The sequence below is a fragment of the Podarcis liolepis genome, assembly GCF_965112155.1.
Source record: "Podarcis liolepis genome assembly, chromosome: 3".
NCBI classification, from domain to species: domain Eukaryota; kingdom Metazoa; phylum Chordata; class Lepidosauria; order Squamata; family Lacertidae; genus Podarcis; species Podarcis liolepis.
The window spans coordinates 104,377,543-104,390,820 of record NC_139557.1 but is presented as its reverse complement, the minus strand read 5'-3'; the positions used below and the strand labels follow the sequence as shown (position 1 = coordinate 104,390,820).

The following is a 13,278-nucleotide window of genomic DNA, read 5'->3' as shown; positions in this document are numbered from 1 at the left end:
GAAAGGACGTCAAAGTACAAATAGATAAATAGGTACCACTCCAGCGGGAAGGTAAACTGCATTTCCGTGCGCTGCTCTGGTTTGCCAGAAGTGGCTTAGTCATGCTGGCCACATAACCTGGAAGCTGTACGCCGGCTCCCTCGGCCAATAAAGCGAGATGAGAGCCGCAACCCCAGAGTCGGTCACGACTGGACCTAACGGTCAGGGGTCCCTTTACTTTTTTAGGGATGGACAACCCATGGGCCTCCAGACATTGTTGGACTCCAGCTTCCTTAAGTTCCCAGAGTGCATGGCCAATGGTCAGGGATGCTGCTTCCTACCTGACAGACAATAAGATTTTAGGACTGCTGAAAGTGACTCAAGGGAGGTCAACACACACTTGTTCCTCTAGTCCCACTGTTGCCTCTATTCAAACAGGTTCAGCTGGTTTTCAGGAAAGCGCCTATAATGGATAGCAATTTTTTCTTCATATGAGCTTTAAACAAAAAGTGCGTATCTCTCCCTGGAAGCACAATGGCAAGGAGATGAGCACAAAATGTGCATCCTTAGACTCGTAGAAATGTAGAGCTGGAAGGTACCTTGAGGATCATCCAAGCCCCTGAAATGTAGGAAGACGCAGCTGCCCCACATGGGGATCGAACCTGCAACCTTGGTGTTATCAGCACCACGCTCTAACCAACGAAGCTACTCAGCAACTATTTCATTGGCTATCCAAGCCAAAGTATCTCAAAGTGAGTCTCAAGTCCCAGTCTGCAGAAAGAGGGCTAATACTGCACAATAATGCCTGCAGTAAAGATGTCTGAGCGTATGCACGTAAAGTCCTATAAACCCCAATAAAGCTCTATGAAAATATGAAGTTATGGTTGTTAATTCTACGTGGGGGATCTCGCCATTGCGAGGACAGATGAAACAAAGCCGTGGATTAAGTGAAGGTTTCAATGCTCTGATTAGGGTACCCCTTCACCCTCACAGCTTAGAAATGCAACTTCACTAAACTTAACCAAGCACTGGATTATTTGCATGCTTTTGTGACATTCTTTTGCCTGCAATCCAGAAGGCGGATTTCATACCAGAAATCCTAAATGGGAAGCCTACATTGGAAAAGAAAGAAAAAGAATTGCATTGGTTGGTTTTCAATGCTAACAGGATGCAGAAAGAACTCATTTTACAGGAGCTGATTTGGTGAAGGTATAAAGGTTATCGATGGCATGTTTTCCATCTCAAGGAATATTTCTTGCAGCTGGCAGCATGAGAGCTGATGTTGGTAGTTAGAAGAAACTTCTCTTTCTTAAGTCTGCAACTGTGACATTGACTTTAACTGTTGAATTTGGTTTTACTTGTTTTACAAGTGTTCTGGTTTTCTCCTGTTTTTTTTTTAAAGATGGTGCATGATGTTATTGTAACCTGCCCTGGTGTAGTGGTTAAGAGCAGTGGACTCGTAATCTGGTGAACCGGGTTCGCTTCCCCGCTCCTCCACATGCAGCTGCTGGGTGACCTTGGGCTAGTCACACTGAAGTCTCTCAGCCTCATTCACCTCACAGAGTGTTCGTTGTGGGGGAGGAAGGGAAAGGAGATTGTTAGCTGCTTTGAGACTCCTTAAAGGAAGTGAAAGGCGGGATATCCAAACTCTTCAGCCCTGGGACCTTGTAGTGAAGGGTGTGGGGTGAGAAATCTTATAAACAAGCTAAGAGCTGCTATAACTTATGTCAGGGCATACATAATACATGCAAATATGCACTTTGCCACTGAGAGACATCTAATCTGTATTGGTATTGGAATTGTTATCACATGTGAAATTGTTTTAGGTTATTTTTACATATGGAGTTCTTTTTTCATTGTTGATGCTTTTACTGTGAAATTGCTTTGAGGTATTTTATGGGAAGAGACTCATAAATGGGTTCAAATAAATAAGCAAATGTGTGCTATGTAGAAGCAGCAAGATCTGCCTGTGTTTGTCTTTTGGAATAGTTTAAAAGAGAATTCAAAATCGATTACATTGCAGCTCCTACTGCATGTATGAAGTTATGTAACCACCTCATTTCCTTTAGAGAGACAGAACCAAAGTAATTGGGGGTTTTTTGCGGGGGGGGGGAGTTGGTTTCCCCCTTTCTTTCTGTATCTTCAGTGCCACCTTCTGGCACTTTAAAGGCAACACAGGACATATATTTTAAAAGTCCTTTTAAAAAACCAACACTGCTCATTACAATGGAGGTTGCACAAGAGAATTGGTTGGTGGACTTTAAAATCGTTGGCTTTAAAAAAAACCATCTATTTGGCAAAGCAGCATTATAGTTTTTTTGTTTTGGTTTTTAAAGCATGCTCTGCATACTGTAAAATAAAGGAAACAAATCCCATTTAAATGTTCACATACAGAAAAGAGAGTGCCGCATTCTACAAAAGACAACATCTTGGCACCAATGACCAGAATGTTTGGAAGGAATGAATCAGTTCATCCACTGAATTCAAGCTATAAGAAAGGAGATTCCAACTAAAAATACAGAAGAATTTTCTGGTGGTAAGAGCTGTTCGACAGTGGAACGGATTCCATCAGAAAGTGGCGGACCCTCCTTCTTTGGAGGTTGGATGGCCATCTATCATGGATGCTTTAGTTGAGATTCCTGCCTTGCAGAGGGTTGCACAAGACGAGCCTCGGGGTCCCTTTCAACTCTACAATTCTGTGATGCTACAATTTTCTAACCCCCTGTACTTCCACATTTGCTCATTCATAAATCTGTTCTATCCCATTTGCACATTAATCTGTGATTTTCTTAACCTAAGTCTGCACAAGTATTCACAATGAAAATTGCTATGAAGATACAGTGGTACCTCGGGTTAAGAATTTAATTAGTTCTGGAGGTCCGTTCTTAACCTGAAACTGTTCTTAACCTGAGGTACCACCTCCTGCTGCCGCCATGCAATTTCTGTTCTCATCCTGAAGCAAAGTTCTTAACCTGAGGTGCTATTTCTGGGTTAGCGGAGTCTGTAACCTGAAGCATTTGTAACCCGAGGTACCACTGTACTTCTGTAAAATGTATTTTGCCTCAAAACACAGATTATCCAATCCCCCAAGCATCCTACTGTAAGGTATTTCAAGAGAATATGCATTCCACCAAGACCGCATTCTCAAATAATTAGCCTCCCCTTCAAAGGTCTATCTCCAAAGGTAGCTAGGTTACAATTTCCTTCATCCCTGACCATTGGCCATGCTTACTGGGGCTGATGGAAGTTGGAGTCAAGCAAAGCATCTGCAAGGTTTCACATCACTGCTTTAAGTGAAGGAAATACCCAACTGTCCCTTGCAAAAATTTACACGTTGAATTTCTCTTCCCAACCCCAGCAAAATAATAATAATAATAATAAAAATCATCATAATCCAATAAAACGTAGTCATGACTAAGTCACCATTAAATCACTGGGGCTTCAAGCAAGTCACAATTACTGTATTTTTCCGTGTATAAGACTATATTTTTTCCTAAATATACATGGATAGCGCATAGTGCATTTTCTTAATTTTGAGTCCCAAAAAATAGGGGGGTGGGGTGTTATACATGGAAAAATACAGTAAATCTTATTTTGTTGTCCTTAATTGGATTTAGCAAAAGATATCTGGCTTGCCCCCAACATTTTAAATCTTCCTTCCTGTCATTTAAATGTAATATTATTTAAATATTTGAGAGCACACAGCTCTAGAGAAGGAAGAATCTGGATATTTCCACTCCATGTCACTTTCAAACGTTATTAGCCATAATTCCATCCTATGTTTCACATCCCTCTCATATGCCATATTAGAGTACATATTTAAATCTGTTCGATTCTCTCAGAAATGTATATTTAAACATGTATTTTGATATATTTAAACTGCCAAGAAATGCACTGCAACCTGAGAAATCCAATGGATAGCTGTTCCAAAGCGGCCATTACTCTGATTGGCGTAGATCAGGTCATTTTGCAGAGAAATCCAGAGATCAAATTCCTCACGCATCCCTATAAAAGCGCTTCTTAATCATCTTTCATCTGACATAAACAGGATCCAGTTGCTTCAATTTGTTTTCATATGCTGTTCGGTTTAAACTATTTTTTTTCTCCCCTGAACAAAGCATCCCATTTTAAATGTATTGCCCTGTGAGCTGCAAACATACTATTCCAGGGGTCAGCAAACGTTTTCAGCAGGGGGCCGGTCCACTGTCCCTCAAACCTTGTGGGGGCCCAGACTATATTTTTTGGAGGGAAATGAATGAATTCCTATGCCCTACAAATAACCCAGAGATGCATTTTAAATAAAAGCACACATTCTGCTCATGTAAAAACTCACTGATTCCTGGTCCATCCGCAGGCTGGATTGAGAAGGGCCTTAGTTTGCCTACCCATGTACTATTCTTTCTTTTATCTAACTGTCCACAGAATCACCTTGCTAGGTACAAATTCATTCTGTTGAAGCCAAGAAGGGGTTCTGGCTTACAGTGCTATGTATTTCAGCTGCACTTTTCATGTACTGACACACAGGCCAGATTCTGCGAAAATTTGGTTCCTCAAGTCTGGTGATAGATTTATAGAACCTACCTTGGTCTGGAAGCAGCAGTAGAGCTGTGTTAAGTAAGGATGCTTCCGTGCTAACGCCAGAATCCGTTTTTCTGTCATTGTACAGTCAACGTCATCATCTTGTAGGATGACATCTTTCTTTAAGACTTTCACGGCGTATACTTCATCTTTGCCTTTTAGCTCGGCTAGCATGACCTGCAACAAAGAGGCAACTGCACTTTTACACACGGCAAAGAGCAAGTAGTTCACATACTAAAGTAGCTAAAAAGAGAAATTAAATGGAAGTTTTGCACTAGTGGAAGCCAGCACAACAATTCCCGTTAGCGCAATGGGAATCCCCACTCCCCACAAATCGGCTCTAGAGGGTTGGGGGAACTCCCAGAATATCGTGTGAGGAAAAGAGATGAGCGATCATTCCATTTGGCAAGGAAAGATGCTTCCGCTGACAAAATGATCTCTTTAGTGCCCACTAAATAAAACTCACTGAATGGAGAGGCACACACAGCAGACAATCTTGATGCAAAATGCCTTTTTCCACAGTATCTGAAAGACCACTTCCTTCCCTACAGACCTTCTCAAACATTAAGCTCAGCAGAGGGAACCATTTTGGTAGTTTCACCACCCTCAGAAGTTCAGGGGGTTGCAGCCCAGGAGAAGGCAATTTCTGTGGCTGCCCCTAAGTTTTGGAATTTCCTCCCCACAGAGGTGCGTTTGGCTTCTTCGCTGTACAGCTTTTGAAGAATGCTGAAGAGACCCTTCTTTACCCCTGAAATGCGTCTGTTCGGGGTCCACCCTATTCCTGTGGCTGCAGTTTGTCTTAACTGCTTTTAATTCTGAATTGTAGATGGTTGTCACCCACCCTGGGACCTGCTGGAGGAGAAATGGCAGGGGATAAGATAAAAATTTCAAGGGGGCAAGTGGAGAAGTCGAGTTTTCCTAGTTTTTAGATTTTCCTATAAAAGGATTTCCCCTCTCTTTAGTGGTCAGAAATTGTAAGGGGTGTGTGTGTGTGTGTGTGTGTGTGTGTGTGATCCAGAGCCTCCAAAAAGCCTGTCTCCAGCACCACAAGAACTATGGTTCCTCAGGAGGCTAGGAAGACTAGGCCTCATGGAGGAGAGATACACACTAGGCCACAGTTCCAGCCTGAAATGCTACCCAGGCCTCTCTATCTGGCCCTCAGGAAACTCCCCAGGCAACAGCTTTGAACCATCCCAGCTTTGAACCATCCTAGAGTTGTTTTTGCCTGGTTGGAATGCAGTCATTTAATTTCATCCGGATTCTAATTTTTAAACTGTATTTTAATCAATTGTTTGATTGTGTTTTAATGTATTTGACATTTGATGTTAGCTGCCCTGAGCCCGGTCTTGGCCAGGGAGGGCAGGGTATAAATAAATAAAAATTTACTTACTTACTTACTTATTTAAGCAATGAGCCTTGCTTTCATGAACTGATGATAGCGAAGGATGTGTGTAGAAACAAAGCTAAAATCCACCTTTGCTTGCCTTGCCCAAATTAGCTTTGAGTCCTGCCCACCACTGGCGTGTAGGATATGGTGGCTTGCTAAAAGAGAATGCAGCCTTTGGGCTTGAAAAGGTTCCCCAAGACTGATCTACATGTTTGCAGCAAGAATCAGCAATGCAAAACGTGGATCTGTTTTTTCAGGCATAAATGAAATCCAGATTATCAATGCACTTGTTTCTTGTAGTTTTTGCCCAGTGAATTTTTTTTAGTGTGCCTCACTCAGGCTTTAGAATTGCACGCATCCTGGCTCTGTTGTCACTTCGAATTTCAGACTGTTTCCACCTAACGCTGCTGAGCAAGGGGCCGCATCTAGAGCCGAATGGGATTTGATGTTGCCACTTTAAAGTCACCTCTGCAACTCCTCCTTACGGCGGAACAGCAGGAGTCCGAGCAAACACAGCCTAACATTTACATGCCTTGTTGAGTCTGCATGGCTGGCAAGTTGAAAAAGCAAATTATCTGACTTGCAAAATCAGGGCATCCAGAGCAGGAATCACCTTGAGGGAGAATAAATGTCAGCCTCCCTATGGAGTGCTTTTTCAGTCGAGTGCCTCAACAGAAGACACCAACTGCCGCTGATCATTTCAATTGGCAGCCACACTTTCAACTTAACAAACAATTCAGCACTGACTTTTTTAAAAAACAAAAAAACGAGCCAACTTAAAAAAGAGACACTTGTTCAGCGCCACAGAGAAAATACATCGCTGGCAATAATTTCTATGCCATTTTTCAGGGCATGGGTGGTACCAGTTCTTTTCTAAATTATTCCAAGAACCACCAATGGAAGTAAAGCAGCCCAAGAAACTATCACATGTGCAGCGGCAACCAGCTAAGCAGAGATTTAAACCTTGGCCTTCTGCATCTAAATCCCCTGTGTTATCCTTTGATGTTCTTGGGCTACAGCTCCCACAATCACTGACCATTAGCCATGCTGACCAAGATTGATAGGAATGGTAGCTGAAGAATATCTGGATAGCTACCTCTGGACCACACAGCTGTTCCCCCGCATTGTTCTGATATACTTGAGAATCCACAGCATCAAGCAGCTCAGAATTAGCAGCCTGAGACATGGCTTGACAGGACTGCTGGTGCAATCAAGTTTATGGGGTCAGTGCATGGACCAAAAAGGTAAAGTGGTACCTCTGGTTATGAACTTAATTCGTTCCGGAGGTCTCTTCTTAACCTGAAACTGTTCTTAGCCTGAGGTACCACTTTAGCTAATCAGGCCTCCCGCTGCCACAGCACGATTTCTGTTCTCATCCTGGGGCAAAGTTCTTAACCCGAGGTACTACTTCTGGGTTAGCGGAGTTCGTAACCCAAAGTGTTTATAACCCGAGGTGTTTGTAACCTGAGGTACCACTGTACTGTGCAAGAGATTCTGTGCCAGGTAACTGAGGTAGCGAGAGACAGTGAGCTGTAGTGGCCAGAGTTTAGGGAAGTTGTTAATGTTTGATGGTTTATTGTGCTTTTAATTCTGTTGGGAGCCGCCCAGAGTGGCTGGGGAAACCCAGCCAGATGGGCGGGGTACCAATAATAAATTATTTATTTATATATTTATATTATTATAATTATTATTCTACTAAGAATTCAGATCCCTTACACAGCCATAATCTGGGTGATCTGGAAACTTACGGGTGATCCAGACTGGCCCTCTTTCAAATCAGGCCATGAAACAGGTTTACCCCTAAACCTCCAAGCCCCAATGCATGATTGAATTGATGCACGGCTTTTAAATTTGCTGAAGCCCTACTGGCATAGATTTGGTAATCCCTATGACCACCGGAGGAGGGTGTGCGTGAATGCAAACACAGATATGCCATAAGCTTCAACCATGTCTCAGCCTTGTTTCTTCCTACCAGTACTGTATGTTGTTGTATTTAATGCGCACAGTGGAAACAAGCAGCAATCAAGGACTGCTCACCTTCCCGAAGCTGCCTTTCCCTAACACTTTAATGAAGTTAAACTCTTCGAGGCCCATGCGCTTCGTCTGTGTTTTGACCTCTCCGTTTTCGCCGTTCTCCCCGGGAGTGTTAAGCTGGCCGTCAGTCGAAGTCGCTGCTCCTCCCCTGTGCTCTTCTCCTCGGTTGTCAAATGACAATGCTTTCCTAATGTTATTTTCAAGCTCTTTGATTTCTGTGAAAGTTTAAAATGACAGCAGTGGGCAGATATTTTAATACACACACACATGGATATGGGAGAGCTAAGCTTCAGCAATACCAAGATCCTGGTTGCATCAGGATGACACATGCATCATCATTTAAAAAATTACACTGCCCTATGCCAGTCCAAAGTTCAAGTTCCAAAGTTCAAGCTATACCAGTAGATCTCAGGGCAGTACACAGCATAAAACCACAATATATATATAAAAGAAAATACATATAAATTATATAAAAAATATTTAAAAATTGTCCATTAGCACCTTAGAGACCAACTAATTTTGTTCTGGGTATAAGCTTTCGTGTGTATCTGAATTGTGCATGCACACGAAAGCTTATACCCAGAACAAACTTAGTTGGTCTCTAAGGCACTACTGGACAGTTTTTAAACTTTTTATTTATTTATCTCATCTGCGTCAGACCAACATGGCTACTTACCTGAATCTAGAAAATACATAATAAAAACAAAACGACAACAACCCAATAATCTCCCCTTCCACACACATTTTAAAAGGGCATCAGATGTCAATATTATTATGTATGCATACATACATACATGTGTGTGTGTGGATAGATAGATAGATAAACAAACAGACAGGAACACAGGAAGATGCTCTACATTAAAAAGACCTTTGGTCCATCTAAGTAAGTATTTACACAACCAGTGGTGGCTCTGTAGGATTTCAGACAGCCCTATGCAGGAATTCCAGGGACTGAACCTGGGACCTTCTGCATGAAAATAAAATGCTCTACCACTAAACTGCAGCCTCTCCCAGATAGACAGAAAGATTGTACTTTGCATATGGAAAGCTCCAGGATCCATCCTCAACATCTCCAGTTAATGTTCCACTGCTGGGAAAGCTGCTGCAAGTCACAGGAACAGCCAATATGGTGTCTTCTACAGGTGTCTTTTTTTGTACGACAACTCCCATCATCTCTGCCCAGCGACTATGCTGGCTAAGGCTGATGGGAGCTGGAGTCCACCAACATTTGGAGGGCACCATTTTTGCTACCTCTGTAGAAGACAGTGTCTCACTAGATGGCCCCAAAAAAAGCCTTCAGCAGTTTCTCCTGAATCTTCAAAACTAGCATGTCCTTCTGCTCTGAGCAGGAAAGACAGCGCAAGGCACATGGCAATCCCATCTGTGTGATATGGCCATGTTATGACACCAGTTCTTTCATAATCTATTCTTCGTTAAATCTGAGATGTTGGGGCCACATTGTTTACAAGGCTGCAGCTCAGCGAGACCCCCAAAATAATTCAAAATATTCATAAATATAAAATAAAGGGGGGCAAACCTTGATCACATGGAGAAGTCGGTGCCGACTTTGATCTGTCATCGTCTCCTGGTGAGGATCCAGGAACCGGTGGTTGAGATTCTGCACCTGGGACAAGCTAAGAATAGACAGAGAAATGAGATGCTTAACCATCGCAAGGTGTTCTTCTGACATGACATTTATGAGACGCAGCTCCAAATAGCAAAGCTTCTGCACACAAAGAGGAAGGCGACTGAAAATCCTCCTTGAATTGCCATCTGCTTTGCAGATTGACAAGCATAGCAGCTCATTTTTAAAAGAGAGAAAAAAACTTGCATTTATTGTGTTGAAATCTTAACTTGTTTGAAGAAGTTCACGGTAAATGCTGCTAGGCTTACCAGATACACAGAAAGACCACACATAGAAACTCTTTCAAAACAACAACCCATAACTTCTGAAACAAGGTACAGTATTCTTGACACAAGTTCTACAGTGTCGTGTCAGAAGGAAAGGCCATAATTCACTGAGCACCATTCCAACACCAGTTTAATTAAATCTGCACAGGAGCTGTGCAAACGAAGAGATTTAGTGGATTTCAACCACATTTTGCTCGCCAAAAGATGCAAGATGCTTGACTTGCCAAATGCAGCTGTTCTAAATTCTCCATGATTTATGTCAGGAGAATGATCTCGAAGGAGAGTGGGGAGCCTATGACCCTTCACATATTGTTGCGCTCCACTTCTGTAAGTCCCAGCCAACGGTCAAGAATTATGGAAGTTGTAGTTCAAAATCGCCTGGAGGACCAGAGGTTCCCCATTTCTGGCCTGATGGCATGTGACGCTGTGGATCCTAAGAATGTCTTGTCACACAAGTTGCCTAGACAGAAGATCACCTGGAAACTATATATGTAAGTCTCTTCAGACGAATATAAGTGCAATAGGCTGATAGAATGAGGCAAAGCAGCTGATTATGAACATGAGATTTATGGGCATGCCACCACCACCCATTTAAAACACCTCCCAAGACCACACCACACCTTTAAAGCACAGCCATACCACTTTAATAGTAATGGCTTCCCCCAAAGAATCCTGGGAACTGTGACTTGTTAATGGTGGTGTGAACGGTAGCTCTGTGTGGGGTTTCCTAATAACTCTCAGCATCCTTAAGCAACTACAATTCCCAGGATTCTTTGCAGGGGGAGCCAGAATTGTTAAAAGCGGTATAAGAGTGCTTTAAACGTATTGGGTAGACGTCAAGAGCACATAGAACCATCATCTTCCTATATTCAAGTATATAATAATAATAATAATAATAATAATAATAATAATAATAATAATTGCTGTACTGCCCTTCATTTGAGGATCACAATTCACAATATAAAAACACAAAAATACATAACATAATAACCACTTCTTTTCTTCTAGAAAGAAAGGGGCCAGTACTCACCATGAAGTTGTTATTGTAAGCGCTACACTTTTAACCAGTGCTTTTCTTCTAGAAAAACACGGTGTCGGTACTGCATTCCCTTGAGTGCCCCAGAAAAAAGCACAAAAACAAACAATACACTCCCGCACACAATTTAAAAGGCCACCGATTGCGTAATTAGCCAAAGGTCTGGGAGAAGAGGAACTTTTTGTCTGGTGCCTAAAAGTGTGTAACGAATGCACCAGGCAGGCCTCCCTGGGGAAAGCATTCCACAAACACGGAGCCACCACGGAAAAGGGCTGTTCACATGTTGTCACCCTCTGGACCTCCCATAGAGGAGGCACACAAAGAAAGAAAGAAAGGCGTCAAGTGATGATTGCAGGGTCTGGGTCAGTTCATATGGGGAAATCTATGTGCTATGTACCTGGCAGGATGGCACAACACACCCTATGAGGTATCCAACTAGCTTTTACATTGCTATTAATCACAATGACTAACTCAGGTTTCTTAATGTCACTGGGTCTATTAAGTAGGTGACTTAGGTGACTACAACCCCCTAGAACAGCATCTTTCCTTGCCAGGGAAAAGACCGGGACACAGCAATCCCTGCTGGGAAATGGGCACCGTGCATATCCCTTCTAAATGGAGGGCTCTCCAAGGACTACTGTGGGCAGTTAAGAAGAAGAAGAATTTGGATTTGATATCCCGCTTTATCACTACCCGAAGGAGTCTCAAAGCGGCTAACATTCTCCTTTCCCTTCCTCCCCCACAACAAACACTCTGTGAGGTGAGAGCGGCTGAGAGACTTCAAAGAAGTGTGACTGGCCCAAGGTCACCCAGCAGCTGCATGTGGAGGAGAGGAGACACGAACCTGGTTCACCAGATTATGAGTCCACCGCTCTTAACCACTACACCACACTAGCTCTCTAGTTAACCACACTGGTTAACGGATTGCAGGAGATAAAGACAGGAATCCTGTCCATATATACTTGGGAGGACTCTGTGGGGCTTCCTTCTGAACAGACATATTCAGGAGTGCACTGGTGTTATGTGCGACTCTTGGCATAAAGAGGTCCAAGGGATGGTTTGCGGTTTATTTATTTTTTACCCAATGCAGAAGGGACCAGCTTCTGTGAAGTGGCTTTGCAGAGCATCTGCTGAATTCAATTCTCTTTTGGGAGAATGTTATTTCAGTGCGTTTCCATTTGTCATCACTGTAATATCACGGGGGGTAGAAAGGAACATCTGGCAAGACAATGATCTCATGCCAGTTTTTCAACTAGATAAGAATATTTATGTTCACATGTGTTCTCACAAGGGGACTTCAAAGTAGTAGCTTTGATGTTTACATGGCTTTCTGACAAGAACGATTCCTTCTGACAATTGAAAAATAATAAAAGCCTTTTTTGACTTCATCACTACTGAGGTCAAAGCAGTCTAAGTTCTTCCAGGGCTTCTTCCAGCTCACTCGGTTTGTGTACTCCAAAGAGCACAAGTTTAGCAGGGACGATGCCATTATTTTGTCCCAACTGCTTTTGATTTTCTCCATATGGGAACCTAGGAAGTTGCCTTATACTAAGCTAAACCACTGACCCAACTAGGTCAGTGCTGTCTATGCCAACTGCCAACAGCCTTCTGTGATATCAGGCACAGTTCTCATCCAGCCCTACTGTGTTGAACTGAACTTGAGAACTTCTGCATGCAGAGCTTTGGAATACACTGTCAGCGATATACTGATGACACACAACTCTACTTCTCCTCTACATCTGTAGGTGTGGCAGTGGATGTGCTGGACCGTTGTCTTGCCTCAGTAAGGGACTGGATGAGAGCCAACAAACTGAAGCTCAATCCAGATAAGGCTGAGGCACTGTTAGTGGGTTGTTTCCTAGAGTGGATGAGTGGGGGGTTGCCCTCTCTTGATAGGGTAACACTCCCTCTGAGGAATGGGTACACAGCTTGGGGGTACTTCTGTTAGAATTCCTGCTCCATGGTTGCAGTCATGGGATTGTTGTCTTCTGGATCCACTGCTGTCGCTTGAGGCTCAGGTGGTCTTAGTGGTGCCTTCCATCAGCTTGGGCTGGTGGCCGCGCACCTATCTGGACCAGGGCTTCTGTTGTCTATGCTCTGGTAACCTCTAGGTTAGATTACTGCAATGTGCTGTGCATGGGGCTGTCTCTGAAGACGATTTGGAAACTTCAGCCGGTGCAGAATTTGGTGGCCCAGTTGCTCACTAGGGCAAGACGGTTTGAGCATATAACACTGACCCTGGCCTGACTGCACTGCCTGCCAGGTAGTTTCCAGGCCCATTTAAATGTGCTGGTTTAGACACAGAAAGACTTAAATGGCTTGGGACCGCAATATATTTTAAGGAACGCCTCTC

General features: G+C 43.1%; 1 protein-coding gene across 1 annotated transcript in view; it reads right to left on the bottom strand.

The window, feature by feature from the left end:
- Positions 1 to 13,278, bottom strand: part of PRKCE (protein kinase C epsilon) — a 311,931-nt gene that overhangs the window by 72,797 nt on the left and 225,856 nt on the right. Inside the window, exons 8-10 of the mRNA XM_083494361.1 lie at positions 9,516 to 9,612; positions 7,982 to 8,193; positions 4,561 to 4,734 (exon numbers count right to left, since the gene is read on the bottom strand). Coding sequence (XP_083350487.1) covers positions 4,561 to 4,734; positions 7,982 to 8,193; positions 9,516 to 9,612 — 483 coding nt within the window. The remainder of the gene's footprint in view (positions 1 to 4,560; positions 4,735 to 7,981; positions 8,194 to 9,515; positions 9,613 to 13,278) is intronic.